Source organism: Carassius gibelio, chromosome A25 (genome assembly GCF_023724105.1).
Source record: "Carassius gibelio isolate Cgi1373 ecotype wild population from Czech Republic chromosome A25, carGib1.2-hapl.c, whole genome shotgun sequence".
Classification (NCBI taxonomy): Eukaryota; Metazoa; Chordata; class Actinopteri; order Cypriniformes; family Cyprinidae; genus Carassius; species Carassius gibelio.
In genome coordinates, this window is record NC_068395.1 from 8369096 (window position 1) to 8394970 (window position 25875).

Here is a 25875-nt window from a genome sequence, read left to right on the forward strand (position 1 = left end):
TTTTTATTTAAAGAAATTAATTATTTTTATTCAACAAGGATGCATTAAATTCAACAAAAATGAATATTTCTTAATAATAATGATAATAATAATAATAATATATATATAAATTAAATCTCAATTAAATGCTGACTTGTTGAACTTTCTGTCCTGAAAGACACTGCTCGATTTCCACAAACCTTTTACATATTGATAAAAAAAAATTCTTGAGCGGCAGTTCGGCATATTAACTTATGAATGATCGTGTGACACTGAAGCCTGGAGTAATGCTGAAAATTCAGCTTTGCCATAACAGGAATGAATTGCATTTCAAAATATATAAAAAATATTTCACAATGTTGCTATTTTACTCTGTTTTTGATTAAATATGGTAGTGAGGCAGAAGAGACATCTTTCAAAAACATTAAAATATCTTACTGACCCCAAACTCTTAAATGGTACGTTTCATGGTAGGAGATTATGTAAATATTGCATTAATTTATCTTTCTGAATGTATAATTATTAAAATGTATTTATTTATTTTTTTCTTGAGAATGCACAGTGCAGCAAAATTTAGCAGACGCTTTTATCCAAAGCGACTTACAGTGCATTCAGGCTATCAATTTTTACATATCAAATAAACATTAACTAATTAACATTTAAACACTTTATTTTTATCATATATTATTTTCTTGGGCAGGCTGCAGTACTGCGTCAGAAGAATCTAAAACATTTACAGCCAGCCATTTTGGGCTAAAAGTACAATGTTCTCCCAAATGATAGCTGCCAAAATCATGCTTCTGTGAAGCCCACAGCTATTCAAAGGGCCTATAGGCGTTCCTTGCCTAAGGCGACGGCTTTCATCTTGGCTGTGGGGACTAATTGATGGGGATCTTCAAATGCATCACCAATGTTGTGAGCATCTGTGAGAGCCGATGTACATCTGCTCACCCTCATCTTTTAAAGTGTGCATAATGTGATGTATGAAGAACAGCTCACGCAGGAGTTACTTTCATAGCAAGCAGCGTTCTGTTCGTTCATGTGAACAACACAATGTGAAATCCATGGGGGAAATCTATTGCCTTCAAGTGTTGATTTCTATTGAAATAACTGGATTTCGCCTGAGAAGATTCACTGAACAAAAGTAAATGTGACTGCCAAAGAGAAAGGGCCAAAGTCGGTGTTGCAGTGTGGCACATTTTGGGGTCATAATACTGAGTGATGGTGTCAGTACAACATCCTGGTCAGTCCAATTTGAACCACTGACTTTCCCATGGTAATCTTTTTTAAGACTTCGGTCAAAGGTGGACAGTTATGTTTCTGCTGTGTAATTTCATAAGCAGTGATAATTTTTTGGTTTATTTACACATCATTACTTTACAATATATTTTTTATTGTACAGATTTTAGAGTTTGGTTTCCACCTAAAAGGGCATCATTTATAACACTCTGTGCATTTGGAATGTAAAAGAGAAATCGTTATGTGACAATCTATTATTACCAACTGTGTTATTAGGCCAGGCATCCTCGAGGCCATTAAGAACTGTTTGTTGTTTTTTGTGACAAACCCGCGTAACAAGAGACCTGGGTGGAATATATTTTCGCTGGAACCGTAAACAAAGCTCCAGTTTCAGTTCTGGGAAATTATCAACACACCTTATGCTGTAAAATTATACCGTGATGATGGACGACAGCCCTCGACTGCTTTGTAGACCCCACAATTATTATTGTTCGCGAGCTGGAGAACTTCAAAGAGATGCCTGAGTGACGTCACCTCACGTACCCACAATCTTATTACAGAGAGAGAGAGAGAGAGAGAGAGAGAGAGAGAGAGATCTAGCTATTATTCAGCACTTCGGAGGATGAACAGTTGTAGCAAAAGGAACCTGAGAAAGTATTTTACATTGGTAAGTTGCGAAAATGCTACTAATTTATTTAAAGAATGTGCAAGTTAGCAGATTCTTTTGAATGCTATTTGTTGTGACTTTGAATCTTCTTTTTTTATCAATTTGATAAACTACTTTTTATGTTGCCTAATTCAATTGTATATAGCTAGTTGATTTTTGTTTCTTCAGTCGTTTAACCAGCAACTTCATGCAGTTCTTGAAGTAAATATCTGATTACTATCTCGTTTATGGCGAGCAAATCAAACTTTTTTTTTTTTTTTTTTTTTTTATAAATCAGAATTTAAAAGTGCTGAAGTTAAATATAGCCTATGTTTGCTGAACACCTTGCTTGTCTTTACTCGTCTTGGGTTGTCTTAAAATTCAAGGACACTGTTGGAAAGCAGTGGGGAGACGGGAAACACCGTGAATATGAGGATTCTCCGCCATCTGCTGGTGCTTTTAACGCACCTGGTCCTCGGAAGCGGTGCACAGCGATTCTCCAATGGCTATTATTATCAGGATATAATTAATGGAAATGGCAATGGGGAGAGTATGTTTTATTTATGAGTACTCATGTGTGCCAAACAACAAACCAGCAACCAAACACTAGCATGCTATATGACATGTAGAATTCAACAAAATTCGAATTTGTGTCACCTTTCATTGATTATTTGATTTTATATTTTAATTTATTTTTATTTTAATTGTTTAAAATTCCTAAACAAGTAAATTTGTTATAAACTCAGTGGGAATTATAAAGTTATATAGTATATGTTTTATAGCCTAGCAATAATAGCTATGATAATAAAGTTTAAATATCGCCTACATTTAGGATGCTAAGACATCAAAATCTGCTATTTCAAAGCTATTTTACTTTTGCATAGTTCAACAAATAAACAAACAGTAAATCAAATAATAGTTTCTTTCTCTTTTTAAATATATTATTTATTTATTTATTTGTCTTTTTTAGTATATTTCCACAAGATCCGTCTTCACGTTGAGTCTCCTGAAACGTTAGTGTCGGCTGTTCAGGGGAGTAACGTCACACTGCCGTGTCATTACCGTTACGAGCCGGCGCTCAGCGAGCCCCGCAGAACACGGGTCAAGTGGTTCCTGCAACCCCTGAGCGGCGAGGAACGGGAGCGTGACGTCATGGTGGCCTTCGGCACGCGTCACCGGAGTTACGGAGACTTTAAAGGACGCGTGCGGCTCCGCCGAAGCGCCCCGGGCGATGTGTCCCTCGTCATCAACCCGCTACAGTCCGACGATACCGGCCGTTACCGGTGTGAAATTATCGATGGTCTCGAGGACGAGAGCGTGACAGTGCATCTTAAGTTTCGAGGTGCTTATTGTATTAATTAATATTGTAATATTGTAATTAATATTGTGTTTTATATAGTATAGCCTACTGTATATAAAAAATAATATTATCAGTTAATTTTCTAAATGCTATTACCAACTCCAAATTTTATGTATATTTGTACTGTATTTATTTATTGTGTAATTTATTCCCAAACATATTGGCAAACCCTAATTATATGTAATCTTTTATCTTCAACAAATTTTGTTGATCTTACGTGTATTCAGTGGTGTTTTTTGCTCGTTCTCCACAGGTGTGGTGTTCCCCTATCATTCCTCTAGGGGGCGCTATCTGATGAACTTTCATGAGGCTAAGGAGGCATGTGAGAAACAGGATGCACACCTGGCTACCTTTGAGCAGCTCTACGCTGCTTGGGAGGAAGGGCTGGACTGGTGTAACGCTGGGTGGCTCATGGATGGGACGGCCCAATATCCCGTCGTAGTGCCGCGAGAGGCTTGTGGTGGTACCGACCTGGCACCTGGTGTACGGAGCTATGGCGTTCGAGACAAGAGTCTGGACCGGTTTGATGCATTCTGCTTCACTTCGTCCATTAGAGGTAATAATGTTTGTGTATACAGTATTTAGTGGAGGTTTTAATATACCATCATATAACTCCATCCAGTCTTGGTTTACGCTGGTTTGTTTCTGTGAAATTTTGTCAGACAAATATTTACAATTTTCCATAGTTTCCATTTTTAAATCAAACAAAGATAGAATACAGTACATGTGGCTGCTATTGCTGGTAAATTCTGCAAAATGTTCTTATATTAAAAACTTGTTGAGGATGACAAGTGGGATGAACCTGCCAACAAGGATTAAAAATGTCCTTCTTGCTTGTTTTAATCAGTCATGCATATGTTTTAAAGCTGTTTGCCTTGATGTGCCAGTTGTATTTTGTTACCTTGGATCAATTATATATCACATTTATTTTTAAGTCACCAAATATGATGTGACAAGTTACCTTATGTCTTTCTTCAATGTCAGGAGAGGTCTACTTCTTGCAACATCCCATCAAGCTAAATTTCACAGAGGCAGCAGAGGCCTGTCAGAACGACGGAGGCCGGATTGCTAAAGTTGGCCAGTTATACGCAGCCTGGAGGTTTGTGGGATTGGACCAGTGTGATGCGGGCTGGTTGGCTGATGGTAGTGTACGTTACCCAATCATCCAACCCAGGATGAACTGTGGTACATCAGAACCAGGGGTGCGCAGCTTTGGCTTTCCTCCGAAACATTTAAAACATGGCGTATATTGCTACAAAGTTCACTGGTAAAATGTGCAATTTATTTCAAATTTATAAACACTTCTGTGGAAACCACAGTGAAAAATACTTATTTTTCTTTACTACTGATATTCAATTTGTAATAACATGTCTTTTATTATGTCTTGATTGGATATGTCTGAAATGGCATTTAGGTGTCTTTACACAAACTGTTTAATGCTACTCAGAGGTAGCATGAATGCATTTACATAACAAATACAACTGTGTTTTCATATTAGAGGCAGTGTTGGGTCAGAACTGGCTTAATTTAGTCTGGCTTTTATACAACATTATGTCTTCAAACTAAATTTTGAGCAAGCACAGAGCAGCCTTAACTCCGCTGTGTAAAGTTGCCTTAAAATGTTCTATTGTGTTGTAAAATTAAATTTCAAGTGCTAATTTTGATATTTACACTTAAAACTCAAAAAAAAAAAAAAAATGTTTAAATGTTTAAAGAATGTTTAAACTAACTGTGTGATCATCACAAAAAAAATCCCGTAATGTACGATAATTTCAGAATTTTATGAAAATTTAAATGATGGTAGTCATAGGGCTTCTTTACTCATACATGAAATCGGCTCATTACAGACACTCTTAACGCGTTCGTGTGTACCTGAGGGTGTTTTAAGAACGCAAGATAGTGCCCTGCTTTAAAGCCAACTAGCACTAGTTGTGGTCCATTACAGTAAGAACCCCTTCAACATCTGGCAAGATGCAGTCTTTCGGTGACAGCGGCCCAGATGTTAACTGCACCACGTAGCAACAGCTAAATTCCTTCTTCACTGGACGCGACAAAGCAAGTGTTAAAAATCATTTTAATATGTTTTAAATGCGCAGTGACGCAGCCTACACCTTGTTATCTATTGTGGTAATTTGCAGGTCATGTCAAAATGTTGTTGGTTTAGAATAGAAACATAACTATTTTGACTCGTGTACGATATTTTTCTTCCAAATACGATAATTTTGAACTTCTGGTACGATACTTGGACATTTCCAATCTGGCAACACTGAGCAGCAACAACACTCGGTTCAAAAGCAATCCAACATCCTTTATGCTCGTGTCACTGAGTTTATCTTTAGTGTTAAGCCAATTATGGGGGGAGGTATAATTAACTCACCTTTTCCCACAGGATTTAATGATCATTTGGCGTCAAAGATGTACCGTATTTACTCATAGACTGTAGTATTTACACCTGCTTCCTAAACATGGATTTTAGGCGGGGGAGGAGTAGTAGCGCATGAAAAGACAGCAGTGTTACTCAGCCTGGCTTTTTCACCCAGCTAATTGCACATAAAGATGCACAGTGTTAGGTAAGATAGGTATATTCATGAGCTTTTGGGTTTTTCTTTTCCCTTGAGAAAATGTCATTACACTACGTGGATTCTGAGTAAAGTTTGGTCATGTTCACATCATGAACTGTACATTTTTTTTACCTGTCTCTGGACAATACGATTGATACTATGTATGTAGTACTGTACATTAAAGACTCCGTATACAGTGTAAATACATACAGTGGCCCCTAAAGGTATTGCATCGTTTGTTGCAGATGCCACACGATCTTAAGCAGTGATGCACTTGTCCAAACACTATTTGGGTGCACAATGTACAGAATGAAAATATAACAGAATCTCTAAATTTATGATTTTTTTTTTCAGCACTGGAAACAATGAAAAAAAAATGTCATGGAAATTTATGTTGATTTTGCCATTGTCTCCACAGAATCTCCGACTAGTTTGTTAATCACAATTTACAAATAATTGAAAATCTCATGGACAAGTGATGGAAATGTATTGGTCAGTTTGTGGGAACCCTGGATAGAGTAAACATTTAACAATCCCTATCATAATTTAGGGTGAAACTACTGTTTGTACTGTAGAATTGACTTAATAGAGTTATAAGCATAAGTTTCTCTTAAAATTTCTTCTCTTTCTCTCACATAAACTCACCATACATCCACTCAAATGTGAAGAGTGTTTTTTTTATGTTAAAATGTTTTCCATCCGAGTTAAACATGGAGAAAAAAACTACAAGTAAGTCATTTTTATGTTTGTTTCCCAGAACAGTGAACACAGTGTAACTTATATTAGAGCTTAAGTCTGTTATGGAGGCCAAGCCAAATCATATGAGCTAGTGAATTAACAAATCATTCTAATCTGAGTAAACAATTTTTATGCTATGCCAGTTGACCTAGAATCGGAAGCAAAAAGCTGGGAGATCTTATTTAAATTAGTTTAAAGACTAATGTACTTAAATGTAATTGTGTCCAGCTGTGGTCATTAAAGGCTTTTGACTTGTTCAGAATTTTAGTGTTACCCAGAGCTACACAGACAATATTACTTTTGTGCTGTCTAATTGTTTCTGGACGTAGTCTGCCCTGATTTTTGGGCTGACATTGCCCATTCAATTGTCTTCTTTTTAAATTGTAAAAAAAAAAATGAAAAGGAATGCAAGGCCAATGCAAATGTATGATCTTAAAAGTTAAGCTAAGGAAATTATGGAACTTGATACTAACACATTCAAATGCAAACAGCACGTGACAATACTAAACAGGAACAATGACCCAATAGTGTTATTGTGTGTTTACATATTCAAAAATGTGTATTTTCCAATCATCAGTGAAGTACATTAAGTATGAAATAAGGTGTGCAAATTGGGAGGGTGGCATTGGGGGATTCTAGAGGCTATGTTCCTATAATTACATACAACCTATACTGTTGCTGCAGTATATAGTATGTATACTGTGCAGAATTACAAACTTTATTGGCGACACTCACGTACAGGGTATCTTAATTAATAAAAGTCCTCTGGATGTTTTGAAATGTGTTTTTTGTCTTGTTTAGAAGACCTTCATCCACATCCGACTGTTGACTGCTTTAGGATGTGTCTTGAGGGATCTTTTCCAGAGCCTGTCAATTGTTTTGCCTGTTGAGGGAGTTAATAACATTGACACAAAATTTTTGTTGACTTTGAATTTGGAACTTTACTTTACTCTATGAAGCATAACAAAGTAACTTTGTACTCTAGTGTGAGTGGGAAACGCTTACCTTCTATACATTCCACTTTAGGCTTCTGCCACTGACCGTCAGGTAAGCAACGCACCACTGAAAGGTGGCGCTGTGTGAATCCACTGTCACACTGGTATCGAATGATGGCATTAACAGGCTAGCGATCTTTGCTGTTGCCTAACATCCGGGCATTCTTCACTTCAGGAGGTGATGAACATGTTATTACAATAAAAAGAGTTAAACAAAATGGCAAAAAAAAAAAAAAAACATTTATCTTCATTAAAACAAGGATATAGTAGTTCTTATAAATGTACAATATTCATTGTCCATTGGTATTAGACCAAAGTTGCTTGATGCAGCTGTGCTATAATTACAGTAAAATAACACAATAAATTAAATAGCTTATAGCTCACTTTGCTAATTGGGTAGGACTGATTTGGTTCTGAAGTTAATGTCTGTCAACTCTTCTTACCAGGTCCACTCTTGCAAGTAAAAGGAAGATGATAGTTGCAGGGTACATCATTCCACCGGCCATCCTCGTGCCATATCATAACAACACAGTCTTCTCCGGTGCTAAAGTTATTGTCTGGCTGATTGGGTCTCCAGTTTTCACATTCCTGTAGAGAAAGTAGCTCTGGTTGAAATAATGACATATTACAGATGCCTCAAAACACAGTCATCACTCAATTTGGAAAAAAATCTCAGAGGAAGGTGGTCTCATCTCTTCCATCTGTCCAGCGAAACTGATTTTGCACATCCAGGTCATTTAGTCCAATCCACTGATAGTCATGAACTTGAGCTGGGTGGTTTAGAAATGTATAAGCACTTTTATAAGCAGGTATATGTCTTTTATTAGAAATCAGATTAAACTCACTTTTTACAAACTCTTGTTCTTCTTGGGAGGATATGCTAACCAAGTGAGAGTTTAGCTCTTGACAGTGCTGCTCAGCACTGGTCCAGGTCTCACGCTCATCAAAATGGATATAACAGCTACCCATGAACTCCCTCCACCCCTCATCACATCCCTGTACCGCTGATTAAACAGAAGAGACAAGGAATTTTACTAGATTTTATTATGTGTTCTCTAAGAGGTGGCTAGTTACAGAAGACTAATAAGACCGACAGACTGCATTCTAATTCACAGGCTCCTTATGCAGTTTGCTTTCCTACACACTGAGCAGGGTATATCTGTGTACTTTACTTGGCAAAATTAGTTCCTTTCAAATGACCTAGTAAATCGTTATTTATATCTGCGCCCTATTGTTACAGTTTCATATAAGAAAATCAAAAACCCTGTGAAGTCCAGTTTGATTATACCCTTACTTGCCGATAGGAAGTAGCAAGGCAGTAAGACAAAGGTGGGTAAAACTGTCCTTCAGTCACAATAAATACATACATGGTTAGAGGGTTGGACTCCCAATCGAAGGGTTGTGGGTTCTAGTCTCGGGCCGGACGGAATTGTGGGTGGGGGTAGTGCATGAACAGCTCTCTCTCCCTCTTCAATGCCACGACTTAGGTGCCCTTGAGCAATGCATCGAACCCCCAACTGCTCCACGGGTGCCGCAGCATAAATGGCTGCCCACTGCTCTGGGTGTGTGTTCACTGCTCTGTGTGTGTGCATTTTTGGATGGGTTAAATGCAGAGCACAAATTCTGAGTATGGGTCACCATACTTGGCTGAATGTCACTTCACTTTCACTTTCACTTTTCCCACTGAATCCTGAATGACACTGACATACTGCAATGCCATCTTGTAGAGAGCATAAACCTTGACCACAGAGGTTTGGATCACAGGGGTTAGCAGAAGCTGCCAAAGACAGAAATGTTCATCTTAATTAAAAATTGTAAAATGTATGTTGTTGTACACCAGTTGAATAACATCAAAATGAAAGTTTTGTTCAGTTATTACCATGCTCATATTTTTCTGTTATGAGATGAATGGTTTCATTGGCACTCCAATTATCTTTATATGAAGTACTATTAGAAAGAGATATGGAGAGGTCTTTTTCTTGACTACTGCCCTCTCCACTAATCTCCACTGATTCACGACCATGTTCTGTTCCAACTGTTGGCCTAAATGTCAACTCGACCTCATGGTCCGTTAGAATGAAAATCTTTTCATCTTGACTTTGAATGAGGCCAGATACCTCACCTGAAGGATGACTGATATAAACTGAATCCCCAGAAGAAGAGCCATATCCAAAGTCAGAAGTAGAGCCAGATCCAAAGTCAATGATGGTACCAGATCCAAATCCAGAGGCAGAGCCAGATCCAGGAGCAGAGCCGAAACCACTAACATCAGTCAAGTCAAATGGAGAAATGCCAGACAATTACTGTTCTCCAGAAGGTCTCGAAGTCAGATTAATAATTTCTGTGTTGATAAAAGACACACCAAAGAAGCCACTAATTCCACTGCCAAGTCCTGATGGAAGGCCACTAGCTCCACTTTGTCCATGAAAGTGTCCAGACTCCTCTACAGATTCTTGGTCCCCTGATTCTATTCCTGAAGTAATGATAACACCACTGCCACTACCTTCTCTTACCTCCAAAGCACTGCCTGAGGCAGAAGTCTGCCACATGATTGGATCTGCACCTTCTTGGTACCTCAGAAGGTGACTTAATTCATCGCCACTTTGGCCAGAACATGCTCCCACTGGGAATGCAACTCCCTGACATGTACCAGGAACTGGAATCATGATAGCCTGATCCTGATCCTGATCCAGATCCAGATCCAGATCCAGACAGGTCCGCAAACAAGCAAGTAACAATTGGATGAACTGTAACACGGATTACAGAAAGTTGGCATGCTTAAATAAGACAGTTATGCTATAAAGATTAGCAGTAGCAAGTGGCAATATCAAACATATCTCATATCAGGTCTAAGCAGCTGTGTTATGTCCGTCATGTTAAGATCCATCTCCATCCTTGTAGCATTCAACATATCTTCATCGAGCAGTATAGACAGATTTGCTGAAAAATAAACAATAATCTCTAAAATTAACATCCATTTTTCCCTTTCATTTCAAACTCCTAAATACAGGCTTAAAAGTTTCTATACCTTTGATGCAATATGCATCATATCTAGAATATGGGTTCGGAAAGCCTGTTTGATTTGGTTGTGCGTAAATAGTGTGCACTCCTGTCTCGTTTTCACCACAACCAAAGCCTGGTTTGCGGACACTGCGACTTGGGGACTGCACTTGTGGAAACCCTGATTCCATGCGGCGTAGAGTTCTCTAGTTGAGGCAAGCGTAGAACCCAGTTTTCTGCAATGGTCAACAGCTTCATAATACCTGAAGCCTGCTAATAAACTCACATGGAAGATCTCCCCTAAGGGATAGAGACCAAACAGTGAGATTATTAAATATAAGGGATCATCATTATACCATGAATCATTTCCTCAACATTTGAATGAATTTCCTCAAAGGTGTAAGCATAGCGCCTGGAGTTAGCAGGATAGTGGAATATCACTCCCTTAGTTTCTAGGGTGAGGAATGATTTGGCCATATTTAAACTGGGATTAATATCTTCTTTGAAAATTAGTTGAGACACCTTTTATTTTGTCCCTGTAACTCTTGCAGGTCCTTGTTTTGGTTCAACTACTTTGGCTCAGTTACCTTCAATGATGTGTGGGCTTTTACACTGCTAATTTCATGTGGCTATGTTGTATACTGGATCCAGTTTAGTTTACTTACTTGCAGTGACATTGTCCATGGGAATATTATATCCCAGGTAAGGCAGAGCTGTGGCCACATTGATGATGTCCTCTTCAACCTCAGTTATGTTAGGAGGTAGAGGTAGAGGACTTTCTGTGCTTGTGGTGTTAAGAGGCTCATCTGTCTCTAGCTGGCCACGGACCTCCATTTTTTTGGTCATCTCTTCAGTATAGTCTGAAGGGCTTGAGGTGACTGTAGCCACACTGAACATGGAATCCGTTGTAGTGTCTAATTCAGGAAATGGTGAGGTCTTTGTTAAAAACTTATCTTCTTTTTCTGAAAAATAATTAATAGAATGCTTGTGAGAATTGACAGTCTTTGAATCATAAAAGATCATTGTTTAATCTGAGATATTCAACGAAAAATGTAAATTGTACCAACCAACCCGTTTTCCCTTTACCTATAATACATTTTTCATTCCAGTATTTTAGATCCCTGATATTTTCTAATTAGGCACTTTTAAATCACTTTTTAATTTAACTTCACTAGAAACCAGAAGAGGTCATAGGGGTCATTGCTTTCTTGCTTCATTTTTGTTTACAGTTAGAGTAATGAATATCATAAAATGTGCATTGTTTATTAGTCTTTATCGGTTGTGTGTAAATATCGGTCTGTGCTTCAGTTTCCTGTTTAGTACAGGTTTTATAACTCTATTGTGGCCCTTTGGTGTGGTAGAGACACTGGTGAATCTTGCAAGAATCTCTCTCAAATATCAGTCTACAGTACGTCTGATGTTGCTGGAATTTCACAGTTCAAGTGTTAAAGTGATGACACTCCAACAGAAGCTGCGTTTCCACACATTTTCCTTTCCTTATACATTAAGTGAAGAAACTTGCTTTGCACAATAGGTACATATCCTTTACCCAAACAAGTTGATTATCTTGACTATGCAACTGAACTTGCTCGCTATGGGAGCATTTACTAAAACAATGTAATGAAATCCATCACTCATACTTATGGTCAAGAAATGTGAAATGATATTGTTTTAAACCCATGAGCCTAGCCCCTTCTGTGCAAGAAATTTGATAAAGACGAAGTGTGATAAGTCTTGTTAATTAGGTAAGAGAAAACTACGGCCAGCATTTCAGACATTTAACTGAGCAGAGATTCAGTACAAGTTACATAAAATTGCTTGGTTACAATTTAAATGTTTTTCCCCTCCTTTTCTGCAAACTTATTAATTTTTCTTCTTCAAATTGTGCTAGTAAATGTTTCCCACGAGTACAGCCATATCTAAAATGTCTTGAGTAGGGACTTCCAAAGAGACAGTACACCTCATTACACATGCAACAGAAACAAAACCTGCGATATATTCACACAAAAACAGTTATTACTGTGTAAAACAGTAATTTAATTACCAGCAAAACCAAATATAGTGTCTAGTCACACAAGCTGTACTTGTTGTTTCTCATACTAGCTAGCATGTTTCTCTGCGTACATTATGGATCAAACTAATAACCTTCGAGGTCTCACGAGTGACCATTCAGGTTTATTTCAAAATAAACTGGGAAGTCAGTGAATTGCAGGTATTGTCTGCACTTAATGGCAAAAAGCAAAGTTGTAGTTCAATGAGGAGTTTGAATGAGGTAGAGGATGGGGTGAGTTCATTAGGGCCAGTATTTTACACGTCCCTGGATACTTAACAGTCATGAACCAGAAAAGTGATGACATCATCTAAATGGCAATATATCAAAAGTATATGTAGAGTTAAATGATCCTAAATATAACTATTCTTTAATAATTCTATGTAAAAGAAAATGTACTTGAGTAGCCTATAATAACAGTCAAAGGTTTAAATAATTAAGATTTTAAATGTAAAGCAAGGCTAATTTGATCAAAAATACAGTAAAAATTGTAATATTGTAGAATATTAAATTTTTTGTTGAAACTTTGGTACACTACCATTCAAAAGTAAGAAAATGAATCATTTCATTCAGCAAGGATTAAATTAAATTGGTCAAAAGTGACAGTAAATACATCAATAACGTTACAAAAGATTTGTATTTCAAATAAATGCAAACTTTCTATTCTTTAAATAAAAATTGAAAAAAACTGATCATGATTTACACAAAAATATTGAGCTGCAAAAACTGTTTTTAACATTGATAATATTAAGACATGTGTAAGGTATTATCATGTGAAATAAATAATAATGTAATATGCAGTCATTAAAATATATAATGTAAATGTTATCCAGGAATTGCTCAGGACTGTGATAATGCGTGTCTCGGAACAAAATTTGAAGATCAACTGACCTTTAAAGCTAAAAGAGATGTCACTCAGACTGTCATGACACAGTATCTCATTGTTCAAAGCAGGAACCCTGCAAATCACGATGTTTGCTCAAGTTCCTCTTTAAAATGAAAAGGAGAAACACATTCATCAGAGTGAACGAGCTCGATTGCTTATTTTTCAGACCAACATGCGGATGACATGGAATAAAGTAGCGTTTTCTTTAAGGAGACAAATTTCAAGCCAGTCATGGACTGCTGTGCTGATGTTTAATTTTTCTGCCTGGGATGAGGGTCGTCATGCAATAGGAACCTTTTTAGAAGCTTATGTTCATAAATTACTGAAATATAATATATAGCAGAGCTATATATCCGCTCTGATTTTGTAACATAATACATATACACTCACCTTAAGGATCATTAGGAACACCTGTTCAATTTCTCATTAATGCAATTATCTAATCAACCAATCACATGGCAGTTGCTTCAATGCATTTAGGGGTGTGCTCCTGGTCAAGAAAATCTCCTGAACTCCAAACAGAATGTCAGAATGGGAAAGAAAGGTGATTTAAGCAATTTTGAGTGTGGCATGGTTGTTGGTGGCAGACGGGCCGGTCTGAGTATTTCACAATCTGCTCAGTTACTGGGATTTTCACGCACAACCATTTCTAGGGATTACAAAGAATGGTGTAAAAGGGGAAAACATCCAGTATGCGGCACTCCTGTGGGTGAAAATGGCTTGTTGATGCTAGAGGTCAGAGGAGAATGGGCTGACTGATTCAAGCTGATAAAAGAGCAACTTTGACTGAAATAACCAATCATTACAACCGAGGTATGCAGCAAAGTATTTGTGAAGCCACAACACACACAACCTTGAGGCGGATGGGGTAAAACAGCAGAAGACCCCACCGGGTACCACTCATCTCCACTACAAATAGGAAAAAGAGGCTACAATTTGCACAAGCTCAAAATTGGCCAGTTGAAGACTGGAATGGTTTAAAATTACTCCTTACTACAGACATCTGTTTTATTTCTTAATTAGGCCTTTCTGCCTATAAATGTTTAGAGACTATGTAATGGTTGGTTAATTAATATTTGGCCTATGGACATTCATATTTATTTTTATAGTAGCATACTATTGTAAAGCCACTAATATAAATATAGATATACAGAGACATATACTTCCTTATTATATTTCGAATTTGCACAGTACAAGTAGTTAAATATTGTATTTTTGTTTGGTGCATTTTTTTTTAAATTACTTAAAGATCAAACAATAATCAGTCCCTTTCTATTTTCTCTATCTGCTGATATCATTTTGGAATAAAATCTATTGTGAAAAGACTTGTTTCTTTCTCACGAGTCCACATTTCAATGACAAATGTCACTCCATATTTTTACATTAGAGAACATACCGTACAATCTCTGGACTCTGGGGAGACTTCAGACTCTCTCTGGGAATCTTTGAATAATCACAAGCAGGTTTGTAGAAGTTTCTCTATTAATCTGAACACTGTAATATTATATTACATTATAGAACAAACTCATATGTCACAGCATATGCAGTAGCTAAACACGTTCACCTTAAATGTAAATTATATTGAATTAACTCATTGCAGTTTTTGAATTTAACTCAAAACTGCTGCTTTGGAGTTTGTTTATTTATGACAGATTCATATCAGATACAAATCGGTTTACACAAAAAACAAAATGGTTATGGAATGAAACCTAATAGGTTTTGTATAAGTTTTTGTTTTCACCATGGGTTCCCTTGAGAAACAACTATATACAGTATTTGATCTAGCAAGTTTTTGCATATGATAACAAGCTATATGAACATGGAAGTATTGTATCATATTTAATACTTGAATCCTTTTCATGCCTTCTGTTATCAGATTATTATTTTTTTTAAATAAGTAAAGGTATTATTTTAAAAGTGTCCTCTTATAGGTTGGTTCACATGTCTTTTTACTGTGAAATCTTATTGATTTTTAAAGTAAATATAAGAACGAACTGTTAATATTTCAAGAGAGACATTTACTGAAACAACTTGTTTGTACTTATCCTTTTTTTTGTACAATCATCACGCTAAGATGTTTGTATCAAATATGATGCATCAGGCTTTTGACGAATGTTCAGAATCTTTATTTTGGGCCATATAAATAACATCTACACCAAGTTCCAAGGTTTATTATTATTTTTTTACCTCATACATGTGAGCTCCATAATCTCACTATATAGGCTTTAAAAGTCTGATGTGTCAAATATAATGCAAAACGTAAATCACATGACTTTAGATTTCCTTTTAGATTTGTCTAAATTTACAATAAACTGTTCAATAATTTTAAAAAAATATGTCAGGCTTTGCATGGTTGAATACCATAGACTGTATAGTTAAACCATAGACTGTATATGTTCATCTTCAGTTCTCTCTTCACAGTAGTTCAATCAGTGTACTGGGATATTGGTTTGTTTGAACTTAGAGGGAGTGTCAGCCACATTAAAAAAGTTAATGGCTTAAGTCATTTGTGGATTAATGCGTATTAGAGATGCGAACCGTTTAAAACGATTCAGTTCGATTTGTTGAACTGAATGATTCGTTCGTGAACCGGATATCCAGACTGCTTTGATTTGAACTCTCTCTCACACAGACACGGAAGAGAAGACAATCCTGAATAAAGTCGTCGTTTTTGCTATTTTTGGACCAAAATGTATTTTCGATGCTTCAAAAAATTCTAACGGACCCTCTGATGTCACATGGACTACTTTGATGATGTTTTTCTTACCTTTCTGGACATGGACAGTAGACCGTACACACAGCTTCAATGGAGGGACTGAGAGCTCTCGGACTAAATCTAAAATATCTTAAACTGTGTTCCGAAGATAAAAGGAGGTCTTACATGTTTGGAACAGCATAAGGGTGAGTTATTAATGACATAATTTTAATTTTTGGGTGAACTAACCCTTTAAATACTAAAGGATGGCGTTGTTTCGCCCGTCCTGTAGGTGGCAGTCATCTGAGTGCAGATTCCGTATCATCGAGCACGAAAGACGGCTCTTGTTAAGTGTTTTCTGAAGGTAAACTCAAACGGAGCTCTAGTTTCATTTCATTTCATTTCATTGTAACAGCAGATGAGGAAGTCAAGCACTGTCCGTGACCGAGTTCCACTTTCAGCAAGTAAGTATCCTTCAGTGTGGACCGTGCCATATCGCAGTCATTTGTGTATATAGCTTCATAAAGTTTATGTTTGTAGAGTTAATTCGCTTCGTGAGTTAAAGGAAGTTTGACTTGGCAACTGAATCGTCTGATGATGCGATGAGAGGAGGATGTTGTATTCATATCACTGTCTGAAGCTCAGTTTTGTCTTATATCTTGTCCTTTTAGTCGTCATAATGTTGTATTTAATAGAAAAAAGGTGCATAGGAGCTAGTTATGAGGTGCACTGCATTCCTGCTTGACTTCTTCCAGTTGCTCCATTATCCAGCAGCATGGCATCAAGGCTCCGTGTGTCCTGGCCTGTTGTGACTACTTTTAAGGCAGTATTAATCTGCAGCCATCAGTCTGACAGCTGCAGATCTGACATGTTCAGTTTCTTACACAGACCGATTTTTGTGTTATTGTATGCTTTAGCCATGATTCCCATCCACTTACATTAAAAGACTGATAGACTGCAACTCTTTGAGCTAAAAAAATCTCAGTTTGTGTTCTTCTGAAGAAACAATGTCACCTACAGTATTCTTTCATGCTCTGGGGTAAGCAGATAAACATCAGATTTTCATTTTTGGGTGAACTTTCCCTTTAAGGCTGAAAAATGAATAAACACGATAGACTTGTATAGATAGATTTTTTTTAATTTAGTTTATCTGTGTGTGTGTGTGTTTTTCCTGACCCTGGGTCACTCTAGACGGCTTCCTCTCAACTAAATGTTCCCTGTCAACACATCCACAGCGTGAGGGGTTAACTTTGGATGCTGTGTAGACCTCAGTATTTGATCCAAGTCTCACTAATCCCCCAGCTTCACTTTTGCCAAGAGCCTATGGCTATTAATAGGCCCTTGATCACATGCAAACTGTTTACTTTTTGTAGTTTGTAGTGTTCATGCAAACTGCATAAAAAATTTGGATAGACACGTCAATTCCATATCTGAAATTCTGAATGGCTTGATGGGTGTTCAAACATTGTGTAGAAGTAGCCCTGGGAGAGTTTGGATTACATAACAGTGCTGTGTTTGCTTAGAGGAATAGCTAGCATGACCTGTAACAGCATGGGTATGGTAATTAGATATGATATATATATATATATATATATATATATATATATATATATATATATATATATATATATATATATATATATATATCAAGTGCTGCATGCTTTCCCTAGTAGTCAGCATATTGGAATATATTACATGACTCTGGAAAATGTAGGCTTAGTGTAAGACTTTTTTTTATATGTTGTAGGATTTTTATTAGTATTATTGCCATTATTTTAAATCATCTGCTAAATGAATAAAGATTTGTTTATCAACATTAACATTAAACGAAAGTGAACAATGCACATATATGATCTATGAATTATCATTATCCTAAACCATTGAATGCTTTAAATGGTGTTTCTGTTGTTAGTTCATGATTCCTGCGTTAAGTAAAATAGTCAAATTGCAAAGGTGTTTTATGATGCTTCAGTAATACATTACAATATTTTTCACTGTTTACATTTACGCTACTGTTCAAATGTTTGTTGTTTTTTTAATGGGAAGAAAAAAGATGTCTGTTATGCTCACCAAGGCTGCATTTATTTGATCGGAAATACGGTACAAACTTTAATATTGTGAAATATTATTACAATTTAAAATAACTATATTTCTATTTAAATTATATGTTTAAAATGTAATTTATTCTTGTGATGGTAAAGCAGAATTTTCAGCATCATTACTCCAGTCTTCAGTGTCACATGATCTTTCAGAAATCAGTCTAATATGCTGATTTGCTGCTATAGAAACAATATTTATATATAAACATTGCACTTTCATGGATTTAAAGTTTGAAAGGACAGTATTTGAAATCTTGTAAATGTCTGTACAGTCACTTTTGATCAATTTAATGCATACTTACAAAGTATTAATTTCTTGTATATTGCTTGTTGGCTCTTTATTGCAGGTACGAACAGGAAGGAATTTTGAGAGAAGAAATTAATTAATAACATGTTCGTGGTTTCGGAAGGATGACACCAAATGTGTAAGGATTAAACACACTGTCATTTTCTAAGAACCTTGGCATTGAAGTCACTTCTGGACCCTCATCTGATTGGATTACACACCTCATCTATGTAATGTTTCCACCACTGAGCTTCAGCACGAGATGGTGTGCTGGGAATTCAGCTTTTTGACAGAAACTCGACAGAAATGTCGAAGTCAAGTGGACGCGCGATGTGCAACAGTGGACTTTCACGGCTCCTGATTGGAAGTGAGGGTGGTGAGAGCAGAGAGCTGGATGAGGGAGACATGAGGAACATCTCAGGACATTATGGGGAGGACGAGGAAGAGGATCAGGTACAAAAAATTTCATTAATGATAATTATTTTTTTATTTTATTTAAATTTTATAAGTGACGCTCATGTGCTATCTTCATCTATTAGTCAGAGCGTCAGATTGTGGTGGGAATCTGCTCCATGATGAAGAAATCCACATCTAAACCAATGAGTGAGATTCTGGAGAGGCTCTGTAAGTTTGAGTACATCACCGTGGACATTTTTCCAGAGGAAGTTATACTCAATGAACCGGTGGAGAAGTGGCCGTTGTGTGACTGCCTCATTTCCTTCCATTCCAAAGGTATGTGACATCACACACAGTTTCACATGCAATCAGCTTGAAATCCCAATGTGACATATTGTCTCAGTATTGTTAAAGGGGTCATATGATGCGATTTCAATTTTTCCTTTCTCTTTGGAATTTTACAAGCTCTTAGTGCATAAAGAAGATCTGTAAAGTTGCAAAGATTAAAGTCTCAAGTATAGGTCTTTATGATCAGTAATTATGTCCCCACTGGATGCAACAAATGCCTCGTTTATAACATTTCCTTTACACGCTTGAGGTATTCGGGCAAACACAACGCACTGGATAGCTGGCCAATCAGAACACACCTCGCTTATCAGAATGATTCGCTTTTTAAAAATCGATGCGTTTTAGAAAGGCGGGGCATAGAGGAGACACAATAATGTAGAGTGTTTTTTTTTTATTTTTACCTTAAACCACATAAACACATTGCATTACAACAAAGACACAAAATAATGTTCTTTTTAGCAGCATCATGTGACCCCTTTAATACTGCCTTCAAAACAGTAATGAATTACATTTAAAATTCTATTAAAATAGAAAAGTAAACATATTAACCATATTACAGTTTTTACTGTACTTTGATCAAATAAATGCAGCCTTGCTAAGCAGAAGAGTCTTAAAAATAAATAAATAAATATATATAAATTCTAAATCTGACAACCCCAAATTATGACGTTAATTGATGCAAATGTATACAATATTTTTTTTTGTCTTGAAGGATTTCCCCTTGACAAAGCAGTAAATTATGCCAAACTAAGAAACCCCGTCCTCATCAATGACCTCAACATGCAGTATTTCATTCAAGACAGGTGTGGTAAATCATTCTCTGAAATATTCTTGACAAGCAAGCCCTGTTACAAGAGTTGACTGGGACATATCTATTAACTCTGTGCTCACGGCTTTAGGAGGGAAGTGTACAGGATTCTACAGGAAGAGGGCATTGACCTTCCACGCTATGCAGTGTTGAACCGGGACCCCGACAGACCAGAGGGTAAAGATTATTACCTTGCTCATAACTTGGAAGAATTTTCCTGCATCCTTCAGAGTGAAGCGTGGCAAGTTTTCAGAGTCTCACATAGACTCTTTGCTTTTTTTAGTGTCTTTGATATACTATTATAGTTTTGTTAATATTTTAAATTGGATTTAGTTTTTATATTTTCTGTTTAAATTCTAATAAAATTAGTTTTTTACATTTATATTTTGTGTGTGTGTACTGTATATGCCTATATATTTATTAAGTTTAGTATTAAGCTTTAGTTTTAGTTATTTTAAAACTTCATCTTAAACTAAATGAAATAAGCAATGTAACTTGAAGATTTAGCATTAAAAAAAAAAAATAAGACCGATATTAATGTTATCATTTTACAGCTGGTACTCTATAATACAACGGCTGTTATTATTATTATTATTATTATTATTATTATTAAATAATCCTTTTTGTAATAGTAATATTTCTTATTTTGTTTATATATTTATTTTATAATGATAGGAATCACTACAACAACTATAATTATTATTTTATGCTCATTTAAAAATTTGCCCAAATTGCGTTGTCCAACAAACTATTGCAATTTTTATCAGAGAAATCACAATTTAAAAAAAAAATTGGCCACATCACGCAGCCCTAATACGCTTTCCCTTATGTAAGTTCAAACCCGGACGCTGTTTTATTTGTTTGAGTGAATTGTTCCTTGAAGTTCTTCATAGTGTATACATAAATATTGCAAAAGATTGTGACATTTTGACTTTGTGACACCAGAATGTAATCTGGTGGAGAGCGAGGACCATGTGGAAGTGAACGGGGAAGTGTTTCAGAAACCCTTTGTGGAGAAGCCTGTCTCTGCTGAGGACCACAATGTCTACATCTATTACCCAACCTCAGCCGGCGGTGGCAGCCAGCGTCTCTTTAGAAAGGTACAGTACTGCTAACTTCTAATAACTTCAGAATTGTTCGGTGTGGAGCTCATACTGTCCATCCTATAGATCGGCAGTCGGAGCAGTGTGTATTCTCCAGAAAGTACGGTTCGTAAGACTGGTTCTTACATCTACGAGGAGTTCATGCCCACAGATGGCACAGATGTTAAGGTACAAATGCCTGTCAAGACTTTACTGTATGTAGTGGCCGGATAGTTTGTTTATTCCTGATGGATGTTGTAGGTTTATACAGTAGGACCTGATTATGCTCACGCCGAAGCCCGGAAGTCTCCTGCTCTGGATGGGAAAGTGGAGAGAGACAGTGAGGGGAAGGAGATCCGGTATCCTGTGATGCTTACCGCAATGGAGAAGCTCGTGGCCAGAAAAGTGTGTCTTGCATTTAAGGTGAGCCTCACAAAAGAAAAACACATACAGTTTTCTCAGCTGTTAAGAGTGATAATGAATGTGTTTTTCTTTCCAACCCAGCAAACAGTCTGCGGTTTTGACCTCCTCCGAGCAAATGGTCACTCTTTCGTTTGTGACGTTAATGGCTTCAGCTTTGTAAAGAACTCCATGAAGTACTATGATGATTGTGCCAAAGTCCTGGGGTAGGTGAGGCCGTGCTGCTGTCTTGTGTCTGTGGTAACTCGAAAATCTCATAATCATGCGCTTTTTACTCCATAACCACCATACTAACTCATTTTTTTTAAGTTGTAAATAAAACAGATTTTTGCTGCACATTTTAAAAGAAAATATTATTTCAGTCTTATTACTTCAAAATGTCACAATTAATACAATTTGGTTCTTGCAGTTTATTTTTAGTTATGTGTGGAATGTATTTTCTAAATCTGAGTGGGAATGGTTTCAAAGTAAATCCTAGACCAGTTATTTACATTTTTGTCAGTGTAATATCAAATCCTTTTGCCATTTCTTTAAAATTCAAAACATGCTCATCAAACAGATATTTCAGTTTTATTTCTCTAAGCTTGACATTTAAAATGCATATCTTCTGAAAAAACATCCTAATTTTTTAGCTGACCACCAAGCTAAACTAGCTAAATACTTGGCAGGCTGGTAGCTAAGACTAGCTTGACACAGAGAAGACAAGACACATTTACCGTATTTTTCGGACTGTAAGTCGCACCTAAGTATAAGTCGCATCAGTCCAAAACTACGTCATGATGAGGAAAAAAACATATATAAGTCGCACTGGACTATAAGTCGCATTTATTTAGAACCAAGAACCAGGAGAAAACATTACCATCTACAGCCACGAGAGGGCGCTCTATGCTGCTCAGTGTAGACTACAGGAGCAGTGAGCAGCTTAGAGCACCCTCTAGCGGCTGGAGACGGTAATGTTTTCTCTTGGTTCATTTCTCTCGGTTCATGTCAAATTAATTTTGATAAATAAGTCGCACCTGACTATAAGTTGCAGGACCAGCCAAACTATGAAAAAAAGTGTGACTTAAAGTCCGGAAAATACAATAATTCTTTTATTTATACAGTGCTACAATACAGGTTGTTTCAATATATAAAGCAGCTCTTCAGAGAGCAATAGTGTCATTAGTCAGCACAGATGTATTCATTCCTATCTTAAATTGTAATTTCTAGATATTTTAGCTCACATTTGATGGCTTTCCTTCAGGAACATGGTGATGCGAGAACTGGCTCCTCAGTTCCACATTCCCTGGTCGATCCCCTTGGAAGCAGAGGACATCCCTATCGTCCCAACTACCTCAGGAACCATGTGGGTGTACCAATCTTGCACTAAGAATGCATTTCACTGGCTTTTATTATGGATCCTGGATTATTAAAACCAGTGAGGTAGAATTAAAACTCTTACTATGAGCTTACTATGCTTTTGAATATTTCATCTCTTGTCTGAAGGATGGAGCTCCGTTGTGTTATTGCTGTAATTCGCCATGGCGACCGTACGCCCAAACAGAAGATGAAGATGGAGGTCAGGAACGCCCTGTAAGTCACAAATTCTAATAGGCTGCTTTAAGTTAAACTTAAGTGGTCAAAGTTAATTCTTTAAACAGAATTGTACTGAATGATAATGTACTGTATAGGATTCAGTTCTTCATTTAAGGTGGTTGTCGCAGGGTGGCTGGGTCAGAGTCATTTATATTTTTGAAGTATCTTCTGGTTCTTTCCATTTCTCTCAGGTTTTTTGAATTGTTTGAGAAATATGGTGGCTATAAGACCGGAAAAATCAAGCTGAAGAAACCAAAACAGCTCCAGGTGTGTCTATTTTGAAGTACAAGTGATCTATGTGGTTCAGTGGGTGCAAGAACCGACATAATATTTCAGTTTCATAACAGGGTTGTCTCCATCCAAATGATTTACTTTGTATAAAACCAGGAATTTGAACCACAGGGTCAAAGGTCAAACAGGATTGAGCTGCAGCCATGAGATTTACCGGCGTGTCATGCACATGTGTGAAAATGATCTATTTGGACAATTGATTTTTGGATTTGGCCTGTTTGATCTTATCTGTGACAATGTGCAGTTGTGATTTGCACATCATTATGAAAACCTGAACACTTTGTTTGATGTTTTACAGGAAGTGCTGGATATTGCTCGTCAGCTGTTGGCAGAACTGGTCCTACATAATGATTGTGAGATTGAAGAGAAGAAATCCAAGCTAGAACAACTGAAGACGGTTCTGGAGATGTAAGTTAACTGTTCAAGAAGTTCAATAGCTGGGATGCCAAACCCTCTGTTTGCAACCCTGTGAGTTTAAGGAAAGCCACTGTACATACACCATCATCTCATCTCGATCATTTCTAAAACATGGTGGATTCCTTCGGTCTACCGTTTACGCCTCTGAAAATTCTCACTTCCCTTTTCACATCTTCGGTCACAAGGTCTTGCTGAAAGTATTATTTTTTTCCAGATTTATATTGTATTAATAACTGGAATGAAATGAATTAATGTTTAATTTTGAAAAAAAGTAACTAGTTTGATGTACATGAAAAATATATTTTGTTTTATTCTCATAAGAAACATCACTGTTAATGGTTACTAACTAAACTAACCTCAATACGTTTAATCTTAACTAGATATGTGTCTATTTCAATTTTGCTCAATACAGTGAATTAATTATAATGCAATATTTAAAATTAAATAATTAATTGTTCATGTTACAGTCAATACCCCGATAAATGGCAAATATAACAATTCTGTACTGTTCTGAAATTTAATTAGCTAAAAAATAGAAGGTGTCACCACATTATAATGTACAACATGAATGGATATTCAGTTTGAGATTGGCTGAAGCTTTCATTTTAACAGTTATTTTTAATTATTATTATTGTTTTTTATAGAATAACTTATTTGTCCAAAGGTCAAAATGAAAAAAAAATGAGCATATACAATTAAATATACAATTAGATATCCAATATCGACCGCTACTGATAAAAAAACAACAACCAAAACAAAACAAAGATATGGATATAGATATGGTACAGATAAATTGTGTTCTATTTGTAAAATCTATTTGTAAAGTTTGTGGAATCAGTGCAAGCCTAATCAGACTTGATGCACACACATAGCCGAAACTTACATTGCTATCATATCTTCAAAATGCTTATTTCAGGAGAAACCTGATATTTCATGAACGGCTGAATGTATGTAACTGACTTTTAGGGGACCTTGACTCATTTGCTTCCTTAGGTGCCGTCATATGGATGAGTTTCTTAACTTGATTCCTTTTCTCTCTCTTCTCCTCTCTTTGTGTCCCTTTTTGTGTCCTGGCCGTTCTCTCCAAAGGGAATCCAGCCTGAATTATATTCAGTGCGCACCCTCTTATCATAACCCTCATTAACCTGAGATCATTTCCAAATGGCTGACACATTAATGAGGGCTCCAAAATTGACCTTACCTGGGAGATGAAACCCTTTTGCAAATCTTTGTGGCATCTGCATGCCATTTTGATATTGTTTCTAATCTCTCACGACCACTCACTTCCTCCAGACCCCTCTCACCGTGTTAATTAGATGTCTAAATGAGGCACTTAATCAACACATCATCTGTTGTTCGGGACCTAGATTTACTAAGAAACAGGTGCCTGGGGAAGTGCTTTGCTTTGGGATGATTAAACATAATGCAGCAGAGCAAGTTCACTTCAGAGTCAGCTTCTGGCCAGTTAATGAAGAACCAGGTTTAGATAAAGTTATATTCTGAACTATGTATACACTGATATTACAATCCTGGCCGATATTAATGAGCTGTATTTTATTTAATATTTTTTTTATCTAAATAAGTATTTCTAAATAATTCATATAAATAATTAAAATTATAGTATATAAAGTTACGATTATATTATTTGACATTGTTTAAACAATAATAACAATAGTAATAGTCAATAATGGCTCATAAACACAATATTAACATATACCAATAAATTCTCTTGATATCAACTGACAACTGATATGGTACTGATATGTTGTGCATCCTTTGTCTAAATCTGAAAGGTTAGACTGAAAAGAAATTGTCAAAATTATTTTTCTGCTTCAATTTCTGGCTATTTATTGTTCCCTAAACATTTACACTATCGTTCAAAAGTTTGGGGTTGGTAAGATTATTAATTTTTTTGGAAAGAAGTCTCTTATGCTTACCAAGGTTGAATATATTTGATCAAAAATAAAAGCAGTAATATTGTGAGATTTTGTTAATATTTTAAAT

General features: G+C 36.4%; 2 protein-coding genes and 1 pseudogene across 6 annotated transcripts in view; 2 read left to right on the top strand and 1 right to left on the bottom strand.

Annotated features, from left to right (window-relative positions):
• The first annotated feature begins 1421 nt into the window (after nt 1-1421).
• LOC127947088 (hyaluronan and proteoglycan link protein 3-like) lies at nt 1422-6440 on the top strand. The gene is made up of 5 exons (XM_052544021.1): nt 1422-1885; nt 2251-2414; nt 2835-3206; nt 3478-3780; nt 4209-6440. Exons 2-5 carry the CDS (start codon nt 2294-2296, stop codon nt 4493-4495), a joined length of 1083 nt encoding a protein of 360 aa, XP_052399981.1. The 5' UTR covers nt 1422-1885; nt 2251-2293; the 3' UTR covers nt 4496-6440.
• Nucleotides 6441-7320: 880 nt separating this feature from the next.
• LOC127946892 (aggrecan core protein-like) lies at nt 7321-16643 on the bottom strand (annotated as a pseudogene).
• Nucleotides 16461-25875, top strand: part of LOC127946958 (inositol hexakisphosphate and diphosphoinositol-pentakisphosphate kinase 2) — a 65853-nt gene continuing 56438 nt past the window's right edge. For 3 of the 5 annotated variants that reach the window (XM_052543801.1, XM_052543802.1, XM_052543805.1), the window contains exons 1-13: nt 16461-16613; nt 18596-18987; nt 19074-19266; nt 19991-20081; nt 20178-20263; nt 21032-21186; nt 21256-21357; nt 21430-21591; nt 21673-21794; nt 22832-22933; nt 23074-23160; nt 23355-23430; nt 23753-23862. In XM_052543801.1, the coding sequence (XP_052399761.1) occupies nt 18841-18987; nt 19074-19266; nt 19991-20081; nt 20178-20263; nt 21032-21186; nt 21256-21357; nt 21430-21591; nt 21673-21794; nt 22832-22933; nt 23074-23160; nt 23355-23430; nt 23753-23862 (1433 nt within the window). In that variant the 5' untranslated portion in view covers nt 16461-16613; nt 18596-18840. The remainder of the gene's footprint in view (nt 16614-18595; nt 18988-19073; nt 19267-19990; nt 20082-20177; nt 20264-21031; nt 21187-21255; nt 21358-21429; nt 21592-21672; nt 21795-22831; nt 22934-23073; nt 23161-23354; nt 23431-23752; nt 23863-25875) is intronic. The other 2 variants (XM_052543803.1, XM_052543804.1) reach the window with 1 other exon arrangement.